We start from the raw sequence: 23,595 nt of genomic DNA, 5'->3' as shown, positions 1-23,595 counted from the left end.
CTTCCATGTAGCACTTTGTAGTTTGACTTTTTGAAGGTTTGCACCCTCATGGTTGATGCACTTATTCAGCTTCAGTCCCGATGCTCATTTAGGAGAAAATAGAAAAATGAAGAGATGCTTGGATCAAACTGTTGCAGGAGTTTCTAGAATTATTTAGAGTCACACAAGAAAATAATTCATTCAATTCTTAGATATCAGTTCAGCATTCGACACTGTTGATCATCAAATTTTAATTTTATTATCATATATATGCTTCCACTAGGAAACATTATGAAGACACCTAGTTATACTTATAGTTTTTCTTTGTGTGTGTGTGTCTGTGAAGATGGCAATGAAACTAAACTCTAAACAAATGCAGTATGTTAGACGGGGGGGCAGTTTGGGCTGAATATGTGGGAGAATGTGTGGCCTTCACATAGTGACTGTTAGTAGCCGCTGCTGGCTGGTTTTAATCTTGAAGTTGGTTGTTGTGTGTGTGTGTGCGTCACATCGCAGTTCAGTCTCGCACCTGTCTGATAATGCCTGTTTGAGAAGACTGTACATCTGTGGCGTACAATACACTGTACTTTAACTTGTTCTCATACCTAACTTACTATATTACAGCCTAAACTCCATCAGCTTTATACAAACATCACACATACATGAATGCACTGTTTTCTTAAAAAACTGTGACCTACCCTTAGAAAGAATTCAAGCAGCTGCCACTAGGGTCTGAAGGACAGATAGGAAAGGCGCATGCCATACTGAAGACTCACAAGCTGTCAGCCGATTCAAGGCTTGTTTTAAAACACCAAACCAAACTGTCAGAAATGTGAAGATTTGCCCAGCAGCGGTCAGAGGAGGGACGAAACTGGGAGCGGCTCCTCATCATTGGCGGATTCCAGTGCCTTGAGGCTGGGACCAGCCTGTGCACTAGCCACGTGACTCCCCCTCGTTATTGACCAATGAAGTTCTACCTACTATTATAAATATTGCACCTGTCGTCCGTTCGGGGCGACTCTTGACTTCCCCGTGCTATTAGACGGCCTGCCTGTACGTTGAGTGCCCATAGCTATGTTGTAGCTGTTCATTGCTTCTAAATAAATACTTTTTGAACCAAACCAAGACCGACTCTTCTCATACCTAAGGATAAAAGAACACAACAAAGGACATAAAAACCTGGATGACCTGCAATTTTCCCTTATTAAACTCAGATAAAACAGAGGTTCTGATACTCGGCAATAAACAACTTAGAGACACATTATCTAATGATGAAGCTGCTCATGACATCGTCCTCACCTCCAGTGAAACAGTCTGGGAGTCCTCTTTGATCCTGCTTTGTCCTTTGATTCTCACTTAAAACTAATTTCTAGGACCGCCTTCTTTCACTTACGTAACATCTCAAACATCAGACATGTCCTTTCTCAAAAAGATGCAGAAGAACGAGTCCAGACCTTTGTTCCATCCAGACGTGATTATTGTAATTCCTTATTCTCAGGCTCCAGCAGGAAGTCGTTAAAGACTCTGCAGAGAACCAGGACCAGAGACCACATGTCTCCTGTGTTAGCTTCACTACACTGGCTTCCTGTTACATTTAGAATTTAAAATCCTCCTCCTCACCTACATTAATAATATGGCAGCATCAAACCTTAAAGAGCTGATAGTACCTTATCACCACTAGAGCCCTGAGCTCCCAGAATTCAGGCTGTGACTCTGAGCTTTATTCACTGATCACAAAGTTTCTCTGTAGTTTGACTCTAGTTGAGTGAAGAACAGAGGAAGTTGCTCCTTGTTAACATCTAGGAGACAAACTGGGAATATGAGACAAATGAAATGTGACTGATTTGACCTGAATCTTCAAAGCTGGACCAAGTCACACAAAGAAATCAAGAGAATTTCTTTTGTTTTGATTCTTCATGATGTAAAATATTTTATTTTCTGTAGATGATTCTAAATCAGTATTTCAACATTTTGCCCCAAAAACAGAAACATCGTCACTCAGTTTTTTCCACCCTGCGTGTACATACGAGGTTTGATCCGGTGTTTGTGATGTTTTCTTTTTTTATCATTGGACGTAAACAGACACCTGCAGACAAAACAAATAAAAATAAAAAAAACCTAAAGTGTGACGAAGGCCACGGTGAAAACTGCCCAACGCTCTTCAGTCGTTGACCAATCCGACGGCAGGAAACGGTGACAGAATATTTAAAAGGCTCCAGTGGAAAAGGAGAGCGAGGGTTAAACGGTGGTGATGAAGATGAGGATGAGGATGTTACGGTCGCACTCGGTGAAGTGATCTCTATACTTTGTCTTAATTTATGGTCCAGATATTTACACGCTGCGACTCGGACCTTTAACTCACCGTGGATTTAGAAAATCGCTTCATTAATAAATTAAAAAAATAAAAACAACAAGCTCTTATTTTACAGGAAATGTAAAAAACAGGGGGGTGGGGTGGGGGGGACTTGTGGAATCAAGTTTCTGTTTTTTATTGTTTTGTGTTTTTAAGTGCAACTTTATTGATAAACTTCCCTTTGACAAAACATTCTCTTATTTCAGTGACTCACATTTTTACACCACTTTTTACAAAATATACAAACAGAGGACCAGCCCCTTCGTTAGCCCCGCCCCCTCAGCTGCCCTGATATACAGCCCCGCCCCCTCCCCCATCAACATTAGTTCTCTGATCAAAACTCGATCAGTTTTATTATGAAAGTCTTCTGATATGAAGTTAAGCTCCACCTACAGAGGTGGGCCATTAACATCCAGTTTCAGCACCAAGATGAGAGAGCTGCCAGGGTGTGTGTGTGTGTGTGTGTGTGTGTGTGTGTGTGTGTGTGTGTGTGTGTGTTCAGTTCATCCATTTGCTGCAGTTGACGGCTCCACAGTGACATGGGATCTTGTGTTGATCGTCCTCCAGGTCGAACTTGTAGTCGTACGACAACTGAGACGAAGACACAATCAATAATAAACATTCATCAATATAATCAGTTCGTTGACAGTTAAGACGTAAAGTTTATCAACATTGAGAAATAAATGAAACACTTGATTGGCTGCAAATAATGATAATTTTTTCGATGAATCGATTATTAATTAGATTCATAGAAAACAGCTACATTTCCAGCAGTTTATTAAAAAAGAAACTTGGTCTTCTTGTACAATGCTGTTATTTTATTATTCTATTTTATTTAGAATAATAGAAGTTCAAAATACTCTAAAATAAGTTTGAACCTGTCCCAATGGTGTTGAAGATGTCAGGAACTGGAATTATTGTAGATATCAAATTGAAGATATCTAAAACTGCAGTAAAAAAATATAATATGACAGCGCCATCAGGTGAACTACTCAAGGCACGGGATTGGCTGGTTCACTGCCCCCACCTCAGGAGACAGTGCCCCAGTGTATGAATTATATCAGACCAGACTAATTGATGACTAAATTAGTTACCAACTATTTTTATAATTGATTATAATGGATTAAATCGATCAGGTGTTGCAGCCCTAAATGCTTGATTACCTCTTCTCCTCTCTGGATGCGTCGACAGGAGCTGATGATGATCTTGTTCTCCTTCTCCACTGTCACCACCTCTGTGATGCAGTTAGGACCACACGAGTGGTTGATGTACCTGTCAATCACAGATCAAGAACACGAGTGGTTGATGTACCTGTCAATCACAGATCAAGAACAAACAGCCCCGCCCTCTCTGCGATCATGTGACCTGGACACAGATCAAACCTTCGTACCGGACCTGTTAACATGTGACCCGTGGTCAAACACACATGCTGCATACAGTCATGAGATGGGTCAGGTTTTTTTGTGTGTTCAAGTATCAGTGAGTTGTCGTAGCATCTGTTCTCCTGCAGGTGTCACTGTTTCCTCAGTGACACAGTGCTAAGCTAGCTTGTTGCTATCAAAAGATAATACATTATTAATACATTGTTTTAACCCCTGTCTGTTTGTTTCCATGGTGATGTTTGTCTGTACTGACAGGATGTGAATGGATGGTAGACTTTCACAATAAAACAACCAACAGCTGACAGGTTTCGTATCATCTGGCTTTAATCCTCACCTGCTGCTCGTAGGTGAGAACATATCTGTTGATTGAGCCATTATACAACTTAAAAGGTTCACAACCAGGTGACCTTTGACCTGACGTCACATTAAAAACCAGTCTGAACCAGTCCGAGGACTCACCTGGCAGGTCCTCCTGTGATGGTGGCGTCGATCACGTAGTCGTTGTCAATCCGAAACATGTACACACCACGGTTCTAGACACACACACACACACACAGAGAAAACATCAGTGTGTGTCAGTAAGTGTGTGTGTGGGCTCTTGTACAGATTTCTTAATGAGGACATTTTGTCCGGACCTCACTTTCTGACCTTTAATGGACTGTTCAGGGGTTAAGACTTGGTTTTAGGTTTAGGTTAGAGTTGGGCACTTTGGTGTGATTAAGGTTCGGGTAAGGGGCCAATGTCCCCACTAAGATAGAAATACAAACATGATGCGTATGTTACCTGGGACTCGTACAGTCTCTCCTTACGATTGGCCACTTCGCTCCTGATGATGGTGCCGATGTACTCAATGACCATGGTGAATTTCTCAATGTCTCTGGCAGCGTACAGACCTAGACCCTACACACACACACACACACACACACACACACACACACACACACACACACACACACACACACACACACACACACACACACACACACACACACACACACACACACACACACACACACACACACACACACACACACACACACGGTCAATGTTCTGTCCGTCAGTCATCAGTCACATGTTCTGGTGGAGCTGCAGGTGTCTCACCTGGATGCGGGAGCGAGCCAGGTAAACGTTGGTCTTCCACTCAGCCTTCATGCGTCGGTACTGAGACGACTTCGAGTGGCGTCCCTGGTGAGCGCTGGCCACAGATTCTCCTGGAGACAGCGAGATGACTCCAGGAACGAGACCCACGATGGAGCCCACTGAGCCCTGACACCTGGGAGCGATGCTGGTCAGCAGGTATGGTCTGTCGCACACACACAACGTAAACCACCTGACGTGAGGTGTTCAGAGGAGGCTGGGAGTTTACACGCTCCAGTTACAGAACACAACACAGATGTGTGACACCCAAAAACAAAACAAACGTCCTCTTAAAACTGTTAATCAATTATCAAAATCATTGACAATTAGTGTTTCAATCTATTACTCGACTCATGGCTGCAGATGTAATCAGATTACCTCTTTGCCTGGGAGGCTTTGGGCTCAGAGCGGGCGGAGCCTGAGGGGTTGAATGCCAGGGGCCACTCCATGAGAGGGTTCCTGCCGTAACGAAAGTGGTAACGTCCACAGGCCTCCACACCTGGTAACTACACACACAGACACACACACACACACACACACAGTGAGTCTGTGTCTTCACTTGTGGACATACAGAATGTGTGAGTGTGAGTGTGTAACATACAGACTCTATGATCCTGATCACTGCAGACGTAGTTAAACCGAACAGATCTTCTCCTTTCAGATAAGCAGGAAACAGCTTCAGGGTTCCACTGGACGATCTCATCTGAGACACTGGATCCAAGATCTGATCCCACACAGCTGCAGACAAACACACAAACACACACAAGTCTGTTCACTGCAATTCAGTTCTTCTATTTTCTTCTTCTTCATACAGATTAATAATCCAGTGATGACCTCTGACCTGCTGATGTTAAACAGGTTTGTTTGAACATTTATTTTATTGCGTTTATATGTCCATAAAATCCTGATCTCCATTTACACCTAAAAGATGTTCTGTTATAAATACAATAAAAATACCCTAACGACCTGATGCTGTGCAGGAATCTACAGGAACGTGTCGTTACAGTAATGTTGGCAGTGAGGGAGAGTTGACTGTCGGGTGTCACACCCAGGGTCCTAGAGGTCTGGGTGGGTTTAAATATGAAAGATTCTAAATACAGAATCATGAACTAAATATTTCTTAGATCTCCATTTTTCAACTACGAACATTTTCTCTGCTCCTCTCTCGACCCTCTGGCGCCACCGTGTGTTATCAACATATTTTTCACTGCACGTAACGAAACATAATAATGAGGTAGAAGACAGAGGTCTTGATTTTCTGATGCATAAAGAATGAATGTAATAACATTATGGTTTAAACATGATCATGACACTAACAATTTGATCTGATGCAACAGTCACAGCTGCCACTTCCTGTTTGGAAACACTTCGATATTTACCTTTAGGTGTCGGTCCGGTCAGGATGAGGTCATCGTGTCCTTTCTCCACCACCTTGACTTTAAACAGCGGCTGACCGTCGTCGTCCTCGATGTAGCACATGTACTTACAGCGTCTGAGGAGCAGGATTATTAATCATTAAAGAGCCAGCTGATGCTCCATGTTCTACACAGTTCAGGAACAATGAACCTGAGTGTCCTCATCCATTAGTCACACTTTACCTGCTGCTGTGGCGCATGCTCCAGTAGAAGCGGTTGGCATGGTAACCAACAGGGAAGATGGCAGTCTGATCGTGGAAGGCCTTCATCTGCTGAGGGAGGAGCCTTCCGACGGCGCGGAATAGCAGGCTGCCGACTCGGAAGGTGTGCTGCCGCTCGCCGCGTTGCACCACAGCAGCGATCTGCCGCGCCTCATCCCGCTGCACATACACACGCCGGAATACGGCAAAGCACCGTAGCTCCGAGTCGTACGGGTCAGAGACCACCATCGCAGCGGGGTCAGGGGTCAGCCCTGGAGTGGAGGAAGGGGAACCGCTGGAAGATCTGTCCCCGCTGAGAGGAACTGTCCTGGGCTTATGAAGGTGACACAACATCGTCTTATCCTGGAGGACACAAAAACACAGTGAGATGCAGGCAGAACAGGTGCGTGTGTTATTGTAAAACTGCTACATAACCGTGTGTGTCACTTTGAAGACGGTGCAGTGTTTTAGTTTTACAGTGTATTTACCTTGAAGAAGGTGCAGTGTGCCTGCAGTGCGCATGTGAAGTGGTAGGTGTTGGTGCAGCGCAGGCGGTTGCAGCCGCTCGTGGCTCCAGTTTGTTGACAGTGAGCGCAGCGCAGTGTCAGACTTCGTCTCAGTGCCAGTTCCACATTTATCAGAGCGCCGGCCTGAGTCTCGTACACCTCACTGGACCACAGAGCACAGTTCAGGTGGACCTGACACACAGAGACACAAAGACAGGTTATCCCCTGACACTGAGCTGGTCCAGACTCTCGTCAGATGGGTCCAGACTGTCGTCAGACTCACCCACAGGTCCAGGTCAAGGTTGAGGAGTCTCGCCGGTCCGTCTGTCCGTCCATCTCCCTGCTGGTGACAGAAGCAGCACCTCCGCTGGTCTTTGGGTAATGGGTCAGGTTGAAGACACGCCCCCAACTTCTTCAACATCATGTCCACTTCTTCCTCTGTTGGCACGGCAACCGCCTCATTAGTAATGCCCGGACCCCTGGGTAAAAAGAGAGACATACAGGACGATGCTAACAGGCCAAGTAGTTCAGTCTAATGCCAACAGGGCAACTAGTTCAGTGTGATGCTAACCGGCTAAATGTGATGCGAACGCTCCAGCGTCTCCAGCGGGAATTCTTCATCCTCTTCCCTTGTCGAGCCAAGTCCTCTCCACCTGGGACGGCGCGGGGGTGGGGCTTCAGCTTCACTTTCATCTTTAAACCAATCAGAGTCAGCCGGTCATCCAATCAATCACGCCGCTGATCAAACATTAACTATGATACAGTCAGTGACCACACTCACCTTCAGGCTGTCCACACGGGGCCTGGTCTCCATGGTGATGGTTGAGGCGGGCGGGAAGGAGAGTGTTGGGGAAGAGGAGGAGGAGGTGGTGGGAGGAGAGGGGGGGGTGTTGGGGAGGGAGTGCACAGCGATGGATGACATGTTGTTGTTGTACTGATGCTGCACTCTGGAGGGAGGAGGGCGCTCGGAGCCGGACAGGAGGATGGGGACCGCAGGCTGAGAAAGAGACGTTATGATGTAATTAATCACTCGCCATAAGTCAGGTGCGTCACTACGCATACAACAAATCAATAATCAATTTTCCATAACATGACTTGACCTCTCACCTTGTTTCCAGGTGTTTGGCTCTGGGGCGCAGATGTGTGGAGAGCAGAGCAGTTGGGACTACAGAACACCAGAGTGGATCCTGGTCTGGACTGACCCTCCTGTAAAAAGAACAGTCAGTCACTTCCTGTCTGACACGTCTGTGGCTTCACCTTCTCAGAGTGAGTTGTCTGCCGACCTGTTTGAGCTGTTTGACGATGCGGACTCCGTTTCCCAGCAGCACTTTGCAGTAGCTGCAACACTGAGGCCTGACAGCAGCAGAGCCGCCATGTTGGCTGTCAATGCCTGCAGGAAATACACACACAGGATATGGACAGCTGTCAATCATCAGGACAGCTAGAAACCAACATGTGTGTGTGTGTGTTTTACAGACCAGTGTTTTCTGCAGCAGGAGGTCTCAGCTGTCTGCTTCCTGATGAACCCTGCACACACACATCAAACATCATCATCGTCAGTGTCACACACCACACACCACACACACCACACACACCACACACACCACACACACCACACACACACCTGTGTCAGCGGCACTCTCACTCCAGCCAGCAGTGCCAAAGAGCTGTGCTCGGGGCCGGGGGCCCGGCTCAGCTGGTAGTCGACGGGGACGGGAATCCGCAGCAGCTCCGCCACCGCTGCCATCACGCCTGCGACGTTCTGGAAACACAGTGATATCAGGAAAATGTTATTAATTAAGGAAGAAAATGAATATGATTAAAAGTTTCCTGTAGCGAGAGAACGAGTTGTTTACCTGAGCTGCGACAGGGTTCAGAGTTATCGCTATGGTAACCAAGTCTGTGTTTGAGCATGAGGGAGGTCCCTGATGGTTAGGTTCCACCTTCACTTCCTGTTTCACTGCAGAGCCTGGACACACAGACACACTCTTTTAAACAGACAGTTTGTGATGAGTTGGATTTATTTGTTTCGTGTCCACAACTGTTGAAAACATGAAAACATCTTTGTCGAGTGTCATGTTACAACAGTGACATGTTTTTCATCAGAAAAGAAAAAGTATTAACGTGAATCTCTGTAACTTCCAACCCTGCTTCTTTCCACGTCACTGACCACTGACCTTTTCCCCAGGCGCAGGGCATGATCGGTATTGGAGGCGACGGACAGGGCGATGGCGGCTCCAGTTTGATGAAAGAGAGGTCGGGGTACCTGCTGATCTCACCGTCCGACACGCTCTCCGGAGACGACGACGGGACGAAGCCGTCGGGGCTGTTGCGCTCCGAAGAGTCCTGGATCCTGAGGTGAAGAAGATTTATATTGTGAAAATATTGTAATAATGTATATAAATTTACATTTAACGTTTAAAAACCTTAGGTATCGTCAGTGGGCAGTTTACCTGAGCTCCTCCTGGTTGTTGTGGGGTGGAGTCGGTAAAGAGGCGGGGACATCTACTGTCTTGTGGGTGTGGTTTACAACCAAAAGCCCCCCCCCTTTCTGCTTCAGGTCTGACGAACTTTTCACTGAGAAAATAACAAAAACTTGCACGTTAAAAAAAGCTGTGCCTTTTTGTCTTTACTTTTATGATTGAGTGAAACGATGTGGCCAGAAGTATGTGAACAGCTGAACATCACAGACTGTTTATAAAGAAGACACAGCTAAGAGCTAAGATTCTGTGGGTCGCCACCGTCGCTGTGCAGAACAAAAAGGCAGAAGTTGCATCATGAATGACAACGAGTGGTGCTGACTCAGTGTGAGTGAGGCCTACTTCCTGTCACTTCCTGTGATTCCACAATGCTGCGTGAGCTCTCCTCTCCACACTGAACACTAAGATAAACAACCAAATAATTATGTGATCAAATGTTTTAGATCACAGTGATTTTAAGCTTGCTGCCCATGGATGACTGCCCCGCAATGTGCCTGGATGAGATTGACACCTTTAAAGACTGGTGTGACAGTCATCTTCTCATTGTTAATGTCAAAAAGACAAAGGAGAAGATATGCGACTCCAGAGAGATGATAGTCCTTGACCCGGTCATAATCACTGACAATGTCATGTCGATATTTTACACTACTGTGCTAGAAAGCATACTTAGACAGAGTCCAAGTAAAATAAATAATTGAGAACAAGGTTAAAAACGGCTATGAAGGTGATGTGCAAAAAGGACGATTGTTCCCTTCAGACCATGTACAAGGTTCTGTGGTCAGACTGGAACTCAGGATCCTGAATGACCCGTCACACTGTTCTCTGAATGTTCCCAGTTCCCTTCAGACCATGTACAAGGTTCTGTGGTCAGACTGGAACTCAGGATCCTGAATGACCCGTCACACTGTTCTCTGAATGTTCCCAGTTCCCTCAGAACAAAGACTGTTCTCTGAATGTTCCCAGTTCCCTTCAGGCAGACGTTACAGAGTGTAGAACCAACCAAGCTCTCATTCATCCCAACGTCTGTCACTCCACTCAATAATGTATCATATATCTCAAGAGCCTTTGTACTTTGTCTGGCACTTTTTACATTTTGGTTTTTAGCTTTAATTGCCAGTTTCTGTTTTTCATCTTAATGTGTTATATCCTTTTAGTGTTTTATCATTGGAAGTGCTTTTAGGGCAAGTGCAATATTCAACTCACTTTTATTCTGCATTAATATTCTGGGTCTTACAGGATATGTCCTTGTGTACTGTTGTTTGTTGTCTGTTACACAATGTACAGTTCTGCAGCTGCTGAACAAAGACAAATTTCCCTATGGGGACAATAAAGTATATTTGATCATGAAGAGGCTCAGTGTCAGCTTCTCACCGTCCTGCTCACTGATCTCCTTCCTGCTCAGCTCCTCCGTCGTGGCGAAGCCGTTCACCAGCTTCTGCCTGGCGACAGGCGGGGGGGTGGGGGGCAAGGAGGCCGGAGGTGTGGGGGGGTTACTGAGGTTATTCTGCTGGGAGAGAGAGAGAGAGAGTCACTCAGAGCAGACTGTACAATTGCTGTAGTATTTCTATATTACTGTAGTATGACGGTAGTATCAGTGTAGTACTACTGCAGTAGAACCTTGTATATGAGCTGGGAGTAGTAGTCGGTTACTCCGTCCAGGCAGGCATTCCCAAAGGAGCCACTCAGCCTCGAGTCTCTGCCCAGAGACGAGCTGCCGTAGGGGGGGAACAGACTCAGATCAACCCCCAGAATCGGCTCCATGAGGGGCAGCACCGACAGCTGAGAGGGAGGAGGCAGTACTCAATACAGATTTTACAGGGAAAGTTTAAGTGAAGTAAAATAATCGTGTCGATAACGAGAAGAGTTTAGTTTCAGTGTGAGGAGAAAGAAAAAGATAAAGAAAGGAAAAGAGAGGAGGGGCATGGAGGAGGTTTGGTCATTGTACCTGTCGGAGGTGTGTCATTAGCGGGTCAGAGGAGGAGGAGTTCAGTGTCTTCTCCTCCTCCTCTCTCTTCCTCCTCTTGTATTTGGGAGTAGCTCTGTCTTTCTCAGGGCGAGTGAGTCTCTTACTGCGCTGAATCTTCTTCCTGTTGGAGGCGTCCATCAGCTCCGCATCGTCCATCATCACCTGCAGGACAGTTCGCCGCGTTAATGTTGCCGTAATCACAAGGCCATCAGTCAGATGAAACGTCTCCGCCGCAATAAGAGACGATGTCATGCTCAAAACTAAATATGACTTTAAATAAATGTTTTGCTGAACGCAGCCTTGGTCAAAATAACACCTTCCCCCCTCTCCTCACCACGTTGCCATAGGAACCAGGCATGTCCTCCTCCTCAGAACGGACGCTCTCATTGGACAGCTGGCGGCAGGCGGAGGGCGGGGCCTGGACGGTGTATGACAGTGTGATGGCAGGGGACGTCTTGTCCTTCAGCAGATGTCTGAGCAGCTCCTTCCCCCCGTCTCCACCTCCCCCATGGAGGGGGGACGGGGAGGAGAATCCCTCGCCTTCTCCCTCCTCCATCTTCACCACACGTGCCCCACAGGCTCCACCGTCCTCCCGCTCTACCTGCAGGAGACACGAGAATAAAAATAAAACACGTGCAGCATCATCACCACATCAGACACTGAGTAAATCAGAAATCTCCAAACCTTGACCTCCAGAGGAGCTGCAGACAAGGGGCCTTGCTGACACTCCAGGCCCAGGTCAGAGGCTCTCTGCTGGGCCGTAGCGCTGATCGACAGCTGCCTCTCCAGCTCCGACGACGGAGCCAGACCACTGAACGACACGTCTGATTGGTCCACAGTGCCCGGAGTGGGTGTACAACAGGAAGTGTCAGAGAGCGCTGAAGTAGGCGGAGCTGTGTTGTCATCAGAGTGGGAGGACAGGGGCGTCCTACCTCCCCCTCCCCCCACGATGTTGTCTCCGTCTCGCTTCCTGCTCCTCTTTTTCTTTGGTTTGTCGTTGGGGATGATGTCGGAGTAGAGCTGGATGAGGGGGGAGGGGCCTCCAGAGGAGGAGCAGGGGAAGGAGCTGGGGAGGGGGGTCGCCGTCAAGGACGACTCGTGTCCAAATCGAGCATCCGGACCTCCAGGATTGGAGGGGGTTATTCCTGAAGGGCCTATCCCAGCTAGTCGTACCTGTCCCTGGGCTGAGGGCCCGACTGGTCCTGGGAGCCTGGGTCCGGTCTGGAAGTCGGCAGGAAGTGAGTGAGATCCTGGGTGCGGGGGCCCTGTGAGGCCCTGGTGGAGGCCTGGCTGATGGGCGAACGGCACCCCCCGGGGTCTGGGGGCTGGGGAGGACTGAAGGAAATCCTGCGGCAGCTCAGAGCTGAAGAAAGGCAACTGTGAGAGACTATCAGCTCCCGGGGCAGGGGCTGGTTCTGCAGGACCTCCAGGTCCGGGCATTTGTCCGACCCGGGCTGCAACTCCAGCCCCAGTACCCATGGAAGCTCCCAGGATGCCTTGCTGCTCCAGCTCCATTCTCTGCTGCAGTGCTCGATGGCGCTCGACCTGAGAGCACAAGGACAGAGTAAGAACTGCGTCTCTACTTCCTGTGTCCTGGTTGATGGCGGCGAGGGGCGTTACCTCCTGCATGAGCTGCACTCTCTGCCTCTCCTGCTGTTCTCTCAGCCGCTCCCGTCGCTCTCTCTCCTGGAAACCTTCGCTGAACGGGTTGTTGTCATCAAACTCCACCTGCGGTGCCAGGAATCAGGGCGGAGTTTTAATAATCAACTGTATGTGTACATGTTAAAGTTAACATTGGGATGTTTCTCTTCATGATGAGAATCCCTGTGCCTCTGAACATGTGACATCTTGACTATTAAAACTCCAGGTGTCTTACCTGAGGTGTGGGGGCGGCTCCGTCCTCTGCTGCTCCAGTGGGACCCCCAGAAGGGCCCCGGGGCCCTGTATTGAAGGCTGTCGTTGGAGCGGTGAGCCCAGCCACCATGACCGGGGTCTGGGTGCGTGGGGAGGCCTGGGGGGTATTAGGCAGGGTAGGGGGCAGATGAGGTGGCATTCTATGCCCCAATGCCCCTGGACCGGTTCCCCCTGCAGTCCAACCAGGAGAGTTGTTTGTTACGCAGGCTTGTGTGGGTCCGCCTGGGTGGGGCTGCATGGGCACCATGGGCTGGGAGAGCAGGGTCTGAGGGATGGGTGGTGCTCCTGTGGGCATCATGGGGGGGGCGGCTGGCGGCTGCAACGCCCTCTGCTGTTTGGTCCTGTAGTCGTCGATCAGCTCTGTATGATCCTTCTGCTGCTTCCTGATCTGAACACACACACAATACATCATCAATGCCATGATCATCATCGACTGTCACACAGCAACTAAACTGTGCGAGTGCGTGAGAGGATTAATCCTCCACTGAAAATAGTCCATGTGCGCTGCTGTCGCACCGTAGATCGATCACCAGGTGTAGTCCTTTACCTGCTCTAGCTGTTTCTGGACCGCTCCCTGCTGCTCTGTGATGTAGCGGAGTTGGGCGGCATCCTCCTCTGCGAAAGCTCGTCCCGCCTTCTTGGCTGTTCTTTGTTTGGCTGACAGAGCTTTTTTGGTCTTGCGGTGGGCAGCAATCTGGTCCTCCAGGAGGCGCTGCTGCATCTGCAAGAGCTGCTGCGTCTCCCCCAACCACTCCTCGTTCTGACACCGCTGAGACTCGTCTGCAGGAAACATTACAGCTTTCATTTCATGAGCCAACCAGGGGTCAGGATTAATTCAACAGTCAATGACATTGGACTGAGTAAGCTGATACTCACTGACGAAGCCCGGACCGAAGCTGGGCGGGTTCGGTCGCACCAAAGGAGGATTCAACTTCTCGTCCTGACAGGAAGAGAATAAAGTCTCAGTACAGACGACATTTCACTGTAGATGATTTTATGAGTGTTTAAGGAGTTTGTGTTTCACATGTGAAAAACGCAGCAGGAGATTGTCCAGGTCACAATCACTGTGTCTATATGCTGCAGTTCTACTCACCTGTCCAGCAAGGTGTGGAGGCTGTGGTGTCTCCTCTGGACACGGGTCCCCTGGAGCTGGAGGCTGTTGAAACCTGACACAGACACACACAAAGTCAGTTTCCACAGGGACACGGATGTGTTCATACTGGACACTAAGATTTATCTCCTCCTCCTGAGGTCATACCTGTTGATGACCATCGGGTTCAGTCCTATGTTTCCCTGAGTCATCACCTTGTTGATGCCCTTCAGAGCCACCATCTTAGCCTTCATGATGGGGTCTGAGACGGAGTCGAAGTCTTCTACACACACACACACACACACACACACACACACACACACACACACACACACACACACACACACACACACACACACACACACACACACACACACACACACACACACACACACACACACACACACACGATGTGAGTGACACTGGGTTTGTGTACGTTCATCGGAGGTTTGATGTCAAGGCTGCAGAGACGCCACAAGGACAACAACCACTGTGATTGGTCCGTTTGAACTGTTTGTGTTGTTCAGATCATCAAGAGTAAAGACAATGTGAAGCTGAGACTCACTTGAAAATGGGACAGGGGTTCTGGTCTTACCCATGTTTGGGAACAGAGAGTCTGAGGTGGACCTCTGTCGGATCAGTGCCTGCATCTGTTTCTGCTGCTGCTGCTCCTGACGCTCCTGGTCCAGGAGGTCCTGCAGGAGGAGGGGCTGCTCCTCCAGGAGCAGGGGCCTGGCTTTGTTCAGGCTCTGCACCTGGTTCTGAGTGGACGTTCCCAGGTGTGGAAGTTGGTTCTGGGGGTTGAGGAGGCAATGATGTGGTTGGGCGGAGAGTGGTTGAGGGGTGACGAGGGGCGAGGGTCCGAAGGGTATCTGCTGCGGCTGGAAGACTGACGGTTGCCCTAGAGACGAGGTGACAGATGAGACGTTGTGGTTTAATTTCATCAACTCAGTCAACACAGATCAATAATCTATCAATAAAAACTGATCAGCTCACCTGCAGGGGGTTGAACCCTGGGATCCATGACTGACATCGGAGCCAGTTCGTGGGCCCGAAGAGCTGGAGCGACACCCAAGTCCTCCACCTTCTCCTGGAGGGAAGAAAACAGGTTTAACAAAACAACTTATTTTGTGAAATTACTGATGAGGTGTTTATTCTGTTATTGATCAACTCTCGTAACACAAGACGCTGAGAGACGCTCTCACCTTGGCGAGAAGGGCAGAGGATCCTGCCTGGCTGGAGCCTGCCGCCTTGGTCCCTGGAGCTCCTGGGGGTCCTTGAGTTCTGGCGACAGCCCCAGGATGTGTTGTCAGGTGAAGGGCTGCTGAGGGACCGTCGCTAACTTCTGTCTTAACGCAGTCCTTCACTTCCTGTTTAACCTGGCCCATCAGGTGGGTGTGGCTATCGGTCTTCCTGTACCCACCTGCAACATCACTCCTCTCTCCCCCGTCCTTGTCCTCCACCGGCTCCCCCAGGTCCAGCTCCTCATTGAACATGTCCTTCTTGTCCTCCAGATTGAGCTCAGGGTCAGCGTAGGCAATCAGGTCGAACTTACCCGACAGCAGGAAGGCGTCGAGATGCAGGTCGTTAGGACCCAGATCCAGGTCCTCTTTACCTGAAACAGATCCAGAATGGGAGAGATGAGAAAAATTGACAGGTTCAATATCTTTGATTGAGTCTGAATTAATATTTAATATTTTATTCTTATTATTTCCACAGATGACACAAGTTTCCCATTTTTTACTGATCAATATTTGGAAAAGTAATTTCAAAATGGCAGATTCTACTGAAGCTGAACAGATCTGACATCACAACGTCACTTCTGACTCATGAGTACCCATTACTACATAGCCCAAGTAGTAATCAAATATCATGGTGAGTAGAAACGTCACCCTGCTGATCTAATTCTTCTGCCTAACAAGATGTGACTCGTACCGTCTTCATGGTCGAGGTTCAGGTTGAGGTCAACCAGATCTTTCACCTCCACGTCCTCCAGGTCCTTCACGGCAGACTCCTCTCCCTCCATGTGCTCCTCAATCCCATCAGCCACTGGGAGAGCTGACTCTGGGGCACTTTGAGTCAGAGCTGTCGTGTGGCCGAGGTGCTGCTGGTTCAGCTGCTCCACGCCACCCGCCATCACCATCTGTGCGCCCATAGGGGTCTCGACCATCCTAGAGCCCTGAATGGGCCTGACCGTGGATGGCTGGGGGTCTCTGGGGTACAGCAGTGGGGCCTCAGTCGGAGGGAAGGGCAGCCTCAGGCGATTCTCAGGGGCCCGGTGTCGGAGCTCAATGTAGGGCTGGCCCCTGATGCTGTGCTGCTGGATGGGGAGGGAACGTGGGAGGAACGGCTGGGGGACACCTGAGGGGGGAGGCAGGGGCAGAAACAGCGTCTTCGTAAAATCTTTAATAAAAAAATTATAAATATCCTTTTTAATCAGTGATGGGGGAAAAACTAACATTTCAAGTAAACTAGAAAACATGATGTACAAATACAACAACAGAGTCAAGTAGATGACAAAACTAAACAGATTATTTTCACTCTTTTTGATCATTAATCAATCAAACAGTCGATGGTGCGTATCAAACCTGGCATCATGTGTGGGTGAGTGTTGGGAGTGGGGAGGGGTCGGATGCCAGTGAACTCTCCAGGCATCGGTCTCCTCATCTGGACCGGGACTCCCTCTACTGCACTGAGCCCAGAACCAAGCATCGAACCCTGGGGAGGTCCCAAAAATGAGTCCTGGAGAACTTGAGCTCCTGGAGGAACAGTGAACCTGGAGAAGAGGAGAGACGAGTTCAGACCACATCATCAGATCAGCTCAGGACCAGGTTTGGTTTATCCTCTCACCTCAGGACTGGTCCTCTATCACCCAGCTCTCTGGGGAGGCTCTGCCTGGTGAACGGAGCCTCGCTGGGCGTGAAGCTTCTCTGCTGCTCCTCTGAGAAACCTCCAGGGAACCTCGGAGCTGGAGCCACCGCCAGACCACCAGGCCTCACTGTCCCGGGGTAGGGAGGTGGGGGGCGTGCAAACAATTCTGCTGGAAGAGCGGAAGGGGCGGCAGAGTCGTCCTGAGACCAGTGACGGGGTGTCCCTGAACCAGGAGCAGGTGGAACAGCAAGGGACAAAGCTGGTCCTGAAGCTGCTTCCTGGAGACCTTTCTCCTGACGTAACGCACTCTTCTGCTGCTGCTGCCTCAGGATGAGCTGACGCAGCCGCTGACGCTGCACCGGAGCAGAGAGAGAACACAGTAGGGCTATGCTATATCACACCGTCCATGATAATACCCGTATAAATGTTTACGTGATAAAAAAAAAGTGTTATATCGAGATATTAATGAAATAGCGATGCAATGACATATGACGCATTTACGTTCCTTAGCGCGCACAACAACGTCACAAGCCCAAATCTGTAAAGCCGGGTTCACACAGACGCGTACACTGCGGAAGCGCCCCGAAGCGCCGCGCAGCGTCAATGCTCCCTCGCGCAGACGCCTGGCTGTTCACACCGGTCAGTCCGCGATTCTGCTTTCTCTGCTGGTTGTTGAATGTAACCCGTTCAATGTAGGAGTTCGGGGGTAAATGATGACGGTCTTCATTTTCTATATCGTCATACATATTATCGCAAATTTCCTTGAAATATCGTGATATAATTTTGAGGCTATATCGCCCACCCCTAGTACACAGCGGAACACAGTACAGAATTGAATCACCTGTCTTACCTGTCTCAACTTCTCCTCTGAGTCACCAGGCTGCGGCAGTATGCTCATTGGTCCATCTAAAGAGGCCACACCCAGCACTGCCATTTCATCGGCTGCTGTCTTGTCAATCTGTGAAAGGCCAGGTGTCATGTGACCCTGCTCAAAGGGGTCGTGACCTGGAGTTTGACCAGAGAAACCATCCTCTGACATCCCAGGTTGCTTTGGGGTCTGATTGCTGGGGGTTCTGGGAAAAGAGTCCTGTTGTTTTCCTGGAGACTGAAGAGAGAAAAATTGTGACTGTTCTGACTCTGACTTGTGTACACTGCAGTAGAGATGTGTGAACTGCAGTACCGACGTGTACACTGCAGTACAGACCCCACGTACCTGGTGGGGTGTCGGGGTGAAGCTCTCCACTGGGGCCTGGATGAAGGACTCTGGGCCCTTCTGTGGCCTCGGTGTGGAGGGTTGCAGGGTGTAGGGGTCCTGCGAGGGTCGTGGTGTACCGATGGGCTGGGCATAGGGGTCGGTGCTCCGCTGACTCCCTGGTGATTGAGGGACACGCTCAGTGACAGAGGGGCGGGGCGTACCTGGGTTGGAGGTGTATGGGTCGAGGGTTGGGTGGGAGGGGGATGGACGGCGGTTAGCAGGCTGCTGGTTGAACTGGTCCAGTTGCAGCGTGGGAGGGGGGGTGAGGTAGGAGGGGTCAGAGTGTGGACGTGGTGTACCAGTGGCCAGAGGGTTAGTGTAGGGGTCAGGAGAGGGTCTGGAGGTCAAAGGTGAGTGCTGGGTGAAGGGGTCGGGGATCTGCTGGCAGTAGTCGGGTCTGGGGGTTCCGGGTGTCTGTGCGTAGGGGCTGCGGTGGGGAGAGCCCAGCACTGAGAGAGGACTGGAGGGGAAAGAAGGGTCCTGCGTCTGGGGGAGGACAAAGCCCAGGTCTGTGGGTCTGGATGGGTCCCTCCTTCCTGCTCCTCCTTCTCCTGCTCCTCCCCCCGTGTTTCCAAACATCTCCTGCTGGGGGGGCATGGGGGCTTTAAACACCCCACTCTGGACCAGTTCACCGACCCGCCCGTACAATTCAGCCGCTACACGGAGGTTACTGCTGTTGTGAGGAGTCCTCTGGAAGGTTTCAGCTGTTCGGACACTGACGTGTCTGACTGCATGGTCAGGAGCGGAGCCAGAAGGAGGAAAACAGTTACCTGGTGGAGGGCCAAGGGCCCTGGAGTTGTCGCAGGCTTTGGAGTCGGGGGACGGAGCAGGAGAACCAAAGGTATCGTGGGCCGGGGAGGCACTAAGGGAGTTACGACGCTGCTGCTGGTGGGGCGGCAGACCACCAGGCTGGGAGGCGGCAGGGCGGGGCGTCCCTACTACCTTACTGTAAGGATCCCACGGAGAGGAGGGGCGGGAGGAGGGGGAGAACATCTGGGGGGAGGATGGGGGCTGGTGGAGAGGGGAGGAGGGGTGAGGGGAGTGAGGGAGTGAGGAGAAGCCAGAGAGGGGAGGAGCTTGCGGTCTGAGGAAGACGTTGTCGGCCAGTCCTGAACTCTCACCTGCCCCCTGCAGAAGCGGCTGCTGCCTCGACAGACCCTCCCTGGGGTAAGGGTGTGCAGGGGAGGCCGGCTGCTGCGTGGGGGTTATGGGGCTGCGGCTGTCGCTCTCTGGCGACAGTTGACCAATCAGATGCTGACTTGCCAACAGACGCTGCTGTTGCAGCTGCTCATTCTTCACCTGCTCCAACTTCTGAGTCGCCTCGATCTTCGCCTGCTGTTTACTCTTCTGACGCATTTGCTGCGAGGGGGGAGAGTGAGAGAGAGAGTGAGAGAGAGAGAGAGAGGGAGGTGTGTCAGGTGAGAGTCAGCGTGATCATCAGTTTCTACATGGCAGCTGGTAATGCTCGCTTTCCCTCCCCCTCCACTGTGTGTGAACCGTGTGTAGACGACAGGTGATCAGAGTGAAATCTAAAGCTTGTGTGGACGAGCTTGGCACTGACTCGGAACAGGAAGAGGATTTCAGAGGATCATGATCCAGGAAGGCTGCTTCAAACAGTTTCACTTTGAAATCTTACCAGAGCTGGTTTGTCACCTCCTGCTACAGGTGCTTGGTGAGGACAATCTTTATCTGTTGGTGATTTTAGGACTTTGCTTTGGGGGAGATTTTCCTGCCTCTTCTTACCGGCTCCCCATCTGTCTTTAACCTCTCCCTTTTCAATGACAATTACATCAGACATTAGTGTAAGTGAGCAGGTATGTTAGACACACACACACACACACACACACACACACACACACACACACACACACACACACACACACACACACACACACACACACACACACACACACACACACACACACACACACACACACACACACACACCCCAGTTACAGTCATGTGACCACCTCCACTCTCAATTGTCTCTACAGCCTCATGACATGCAGCATGAGGGTTACCATGGTTACTACTCAGAGTGGGAAACCAACACCATCCTGTCACAGCAAGCGAGCTGGAGGTGAAACAAACACGTGTTTGATAAACTGTGTTGAAAACAGGACGTCAGAGATTCTGTGGTTTTGTGTCTATGACCTGAAAACATGCTCAAACATTATTATGACTTAACGTGTGGAGAAAAAACACTTATGTGGTCGAATCTAACAGTTTGTCAATATGACTCAGGTGTTGGTTTCCTCTCAGGATGATGTGTTCAAGACAAACTCTGAAACTCCACTCACCTGTCTGAACTTCCACTCCTGCTCCTGCTCTGACTCTTTGGGCCTCAGTGGGTCCTTGAAATTCTCCTCCATGTCCATGGAAACGGGGTCATACTGTCCCAGCTGCAGCGGCGGTGGCGGTGGCGGCAGCGGCGGCTCAGGGGGCAGGTTGCGTTTCAGCGGGTCATTGGACAATTGCACCTTGTTAATGCGCTGAGCCGCTCGGTTGTCTCGGGCTTTTTGCTGCCAGAGAGAGAAAACACCTCGTTCACACAGATGGTCGAGACAGGATGCCACGTGTAACGATACCAAAATAAAGCACTTGCTGTTACTGAGCAGTTTGACCTGGTTGATGATGAAGTCTTTAGGAAACAGCCGCAGTCTCTTTTAAAATGCTCCACATACACATCAATCATTTCCTTTACTGAAGTAAAAGTTAGAAATGTTTGTGTTCAGCCAGTGTTATCTGGTGTTTTTTACGGTGGCCCTGAGAACTCAACGCACTGCAACTTAAGAAAACACATGCAAGTAGACAAAACACAAGCAAAGTCCGGTTGTTTAATTGTGTGTATTTCGTATTTTTGAATTGGCAGGCTAATAGTAAGCAAAACGTCAACGCTCGGTTAACATTAGACATCTGCAGAAATATCTGAATCATGCGATCACATGTTCCAATATCAGACGGACACCGACTTTAACAACTCCAAACTGCAGCCTAACCCTAACAACTGGACGTGTCCATCACTTTTAGTTGTCCTCTGGAAACACTTCCATTCGTTTTCTGTAATTGCAGCGCGTTTCTGGAATGTGTTGTGTTGTGCGTAACGTGTTGTGTTGTGAAATTGATGAAGATGTTTTCTTACTTTGCTTGTGCTTTGTCTACTTGCATGTGTTTTCTTAAGTTGCAGTGCGTTGAGCTCTCAGGGCCACCGTAGTTTTTTCATCACAGAGACATTTTAACCTCGAACAGCTTTATAAGAAGAATCAGTCACGTAGACATGAACGATCCAACACTTTGTGCTGTTTTGTTCTTTACTGTTGGACATGATGCATTCTTAATGTCTAATAACTTGAGTTAATAATGTTGTGATGACAACTTTGTTCAAAATGAACTTCAGGGCGTCGTCGAGTCAAAAGCCAAGAAACCTGTGGTTTGTCTTCAAGTATCATGTGAGTGACGGAAAAAAGCACTTTTTTAGTCTTGATTACAACTCAAAGCACTTTACAGTACAGTTTACTGCCATTCACTCATTCACACACACATTCATACAGTGCATTTATAAATAAATCATAATATATATACATACACACAAATATCATATATACAATAAACATGTTTATTATTGCCTAATTAAAATATATATAATATTTCATGAAAACTAATCCAAGTCAAATATAAAATACACTCACCACAAAGGGGGCTCTGTCCTGAGAGCTGGCTTTTCTCCACAGCTTCGCAATCTGCTTCACCCTGGTGGACCAGTCTGACACACAGTGAAGCAGTAATAACAATTTAAATTCTTATTCTTTACACTGAACTGTTTTAACCTCTGTGTATATATGTATATATATATATATATATATATATAAAAATATATAAATATACCAGGATGCTGCTCCCTCAGCTGGGGGAAGTTAGTATTACTGTAGAGGACCGGGGCGACAGTAGCAAGCTCTCCCAGCGTTTCTTCTTTCTCCCACTTCAACATGCCCCTCTGAGCCGTCGACATCACATCCTGCGTGCCCTCTCCAGCTGGCTGCTGATTGGTTGAGGTCAGCACAGGGGTGGGGCCTGTCGATGCACTGAGGACAGGTCCTCCAGTCGGGGGCATCCTAAAGCCTGCTGGAGCCTGGGCACCGCTGGTCATCATGGGATTGTTTTGAAAGTGAGGAGCAGCTCCCATCAGGCCATTCATCAGCGGCAGACATGGAAACGGAGCAGCTGCTCAGAGACAGAGTTTGTTTGTTACTGTGACGTCACTAATGATCAGTGTAAAAACAACTGAAGGACCAATAATGAAATAAATATCCAAGACAATCTGTGAGTGGTGTGTGTACCTGGGTGGTGGGTGTGTGTCTTGCTCCCAGCAGCACTGTGTGTGTGTCGGTTTTGCTGTGGTTGGTTGTTGCTGCTGTTTGGACTGAGAACAGCAGTGAACACCTCCTCCACGTCCTTCCCCTCCAGCTCTACACACACACACACACACACACACACACATTAGTTTTCTGTGCTCGTGGACAGTTTGCAGTTCTCAGTTGAGTGGGACTCTCAGTCTTACCTGGGATTTTGTAGAATCTGCTGAGGATGGCGCCTGAAACAAAGCAAAAACGTTTCTGATCAGGTACTGATCAATAACTAATCAATACTCTGAAACTGTGTGTTCATTCTCTGTTAGATTTCTTCTACACAACATTTCTAAAACTTCTTTGGTCCCACTTAAAACTCACCATCAGTCACCATTTTGTCCAGCTCAGGACTCAAGATAGCATCCAGAGGCTCTTCCTGCACCGCCCTCTGGCCTCGTCCACCGCTTCCTGTTGGCTCAGAGGTCAAAGACGAGTCGTCGGCCATGGAGCTGATGTCCAGTCCAGCTGAGAGACAGACAGAGAGAAGAGTTAGTGTTTCTGGAGCCGAGGAAGAAGACCAGACAGGGTTATCTGGAGAAGAAGAAGTTCAGTGATTTTTGGAGAAGAAGATGATTCAGTGTTATCTGGAGGAGAAGAAGAGTCAGTGTTATCTGGAGGAGAAGAAGAAGAAGAGTCAGTGT

General features: G+C 49.1%; 1 protein-coding gene across 1 annotated transcript in view; it reads right to left on the bottom strand.

The window, feature by feature from the left end:
• Nucleotides 1–1,883: 1,883 nt before the first annotated feature.
• Nucleotides 1,884–23,595, bottom strand: part of LOC118098932 (histone-lysine N-methyltransferase 2C-like) — a 46,389-nt gene continuing 24,677 nt past the window's right edge. Inside the window, exons 33-78 of the mRNA XM_047337943.1 lie at nucleotides 23,276–23,419; nucleotides 23,107–23,139; nucleotides 22,886–23,014; nucleotides 22,434–22,769; nucleotides 22,238–22,311; nucleotides 20,849–21,070; nucleotides 20,185–20,319; nucleotides 18,507–19,907; nucleotides 18,144–18,398; nucleotides 17,273–17,646; nucleotides 17,011–17,198; nucleotides 16,358–16,783; nucleotides 15,628–16,037; nucleotides 15,419–15,512; nucleotides 15,018–15,323; nucleotides 14,591–14,705; nucleotides 14,426–14,498; nucleotides 14,209–14,272; nucleotides 13,880–14,112; nucleotides 13,295–13,720; nucleotides 13,039–13,146; nucleotides 12,103–12,963; nucleotides 11,753–12,019; nucleotides 11,398–11,580; nucleotides 11,070–11,231; nucleotides 10,824–10,959; nucleotides 9,426–9,549; nucleotides 9,150–9,325; nucleotides 8,829–8,941; nucleotides 8,597–8,734; nucleotides 8,451–8,499; nucleotides 8,256–8,362; nucleotides 8,080–8,178; nucleotides 7,754–7,969; nucleotides 7,544–7,665; nucleotides 7,256–7,451; nucleotides 6,955–7,164; nucleotides 6,450–6,829; nucleotides 6,231–6,343; nucleotides 5,453–5,589; nucleotides 5,230–5,357; nucleotides 4,816–5,044; nucleotides 4,498–4,614; nucleotides 4,174–4,247; nucleotides 3,496–3,604; nucleotides 1,884–2,923 (exon numbers count right to left, since the gene is read on the bottom strand). Coding sequence (XP_047193899.1) covers nucleotides 2,831–2,923; nucleotides 3,496–3,604; nucleotides 4,174–4,247; nucleotides 4,498–4,614; nucleotides 4,816–5,044; nucleotides 5,230–5,357; nucleotides 5,453–5,589; nucleotides 6,231–6,343; nucleotides 6,450–6,829; nucleotides 6,955–7,164; nucleotides 7,256–7,451; nucleotides 7,544–7,665; nucleotides 7,754–7,969; nucleotides 8,080–8,178; nucleotides 8,256–8,362; nucleotides 8,451–8,499; nucleotides 8,597–8,734; nucleotides 8,829–8,941; nucleotides 9,150–9,325; nucleotides 9,426–9,549; nucleotides 10,824–10,959; nucleotides 11,070–11,231; nucleotides 11,398–11,580; nucleotides 11,753–12,019; nucleotides 12,103–12,963; nucleotides 13,039–13,146; nucleotides 13,295–13,720; nucleotides 13,880–14,112; nucleotides 14,209–14,272; nucleotides 14,426–14,498; nucleotides 14,591–14,705; nucleotides 15,018–15,323; nucleotides 15,419–15,512; nucleotides 15,628–16,037; nucleotides 16,358–16,783; nucleotides 17,011–17,198; nucleotides 17,273–17,646; nucleotides 18,144–18,398; nucleotides 18,507–19,907; nucleotides 20,185–20,319; nucleotides 20,849–21,070; nucleotides 22,238–22,311; nucleotides 22,434–22,769; nucleotides 22,886–23,014; nucleotides 23,107–23,139; nucleotides 23,276–23,419 — 10,085 coding nt within the window. The 3' untranslated portion in view covers nucleotides 1,884–2,830. The remainder of the gene's footprint in view (nucleotides 2,924–3,495; nucleotides 3,605–4,173; nucleotides 4,248–4,497; nucleotides 4,615–4,815; nucleotides 5,045–5,229; nucleotides 5,358–5,452; nucleotides 5,590–6,230; nucleotides 6,344–6,449; nucleotides 6,830–6,954; nucleotides 7,165–7,255; nucleotides 7,452–7,543; nucleotides 7,666–7,753; nucleotides 7,970–8,079; nucleotides 8,179–8,255; nucleotides 8,363–8,450; nucleotides 8,500–8,596; nucleotides 8,735–8,828; nucleotides 8,942–9,149; nucleotides 9,326–9,425; nucleotides 9,550–10,823; nucleotides 10,960–11,069; nucleotides 11,232–11,397; nucleotides 11,581–11,752; nucleotides 12,020–12,102; nucleotides 12,964–13,038; nucleotides 13,147–13,294; nucleotides 13,721–13,879; nucleotides 14,113–14,208; nucleotides 14,273–14,425; nucleotides 14,499–14,590; nucleotides 14,706–15,017; nucleotides 15,324–15,418; nucleotides 15,513–15,627; nucleotides 16,038–16,357; nucleotides 16,784–17,010; nucleotides 17,199–17,272; nucleotides 17,647–18,143; nucleotides 18,399–18,506; nucleotides 19,908–20,184; nucleotides 20,320–20,848; nucleotides 21,071–22,237; nucleotides 22,312–22,433; nucleotides 22,770–22,885; nucleotides 23,015–23,106; nucleotides 23,140–23,275; nucleotides 23,420–23,595) is intronic.

This window comes from Hippoglossus stenolepis, chromosome 19, assembly GCF_022539355.2.
Source record: "Hippoglossus stenolepis isolate QCI-W04-F060 chromosome 19, HSTE1.2, whole genome shotgun sequence".
Taxonomy (NCBI): domain Eukaryota; kingdom Metazoa; phylum Chordata; class Actinopteri; order Pleuronectiformes; family Pleuronectidae; genus Hippoglossus; species Hippoglossus stenolepis.
Note: the sequence above shows the minus strand (reverse complement) of the source record. Positions and strands in the feature narration are given on the sequence as shown.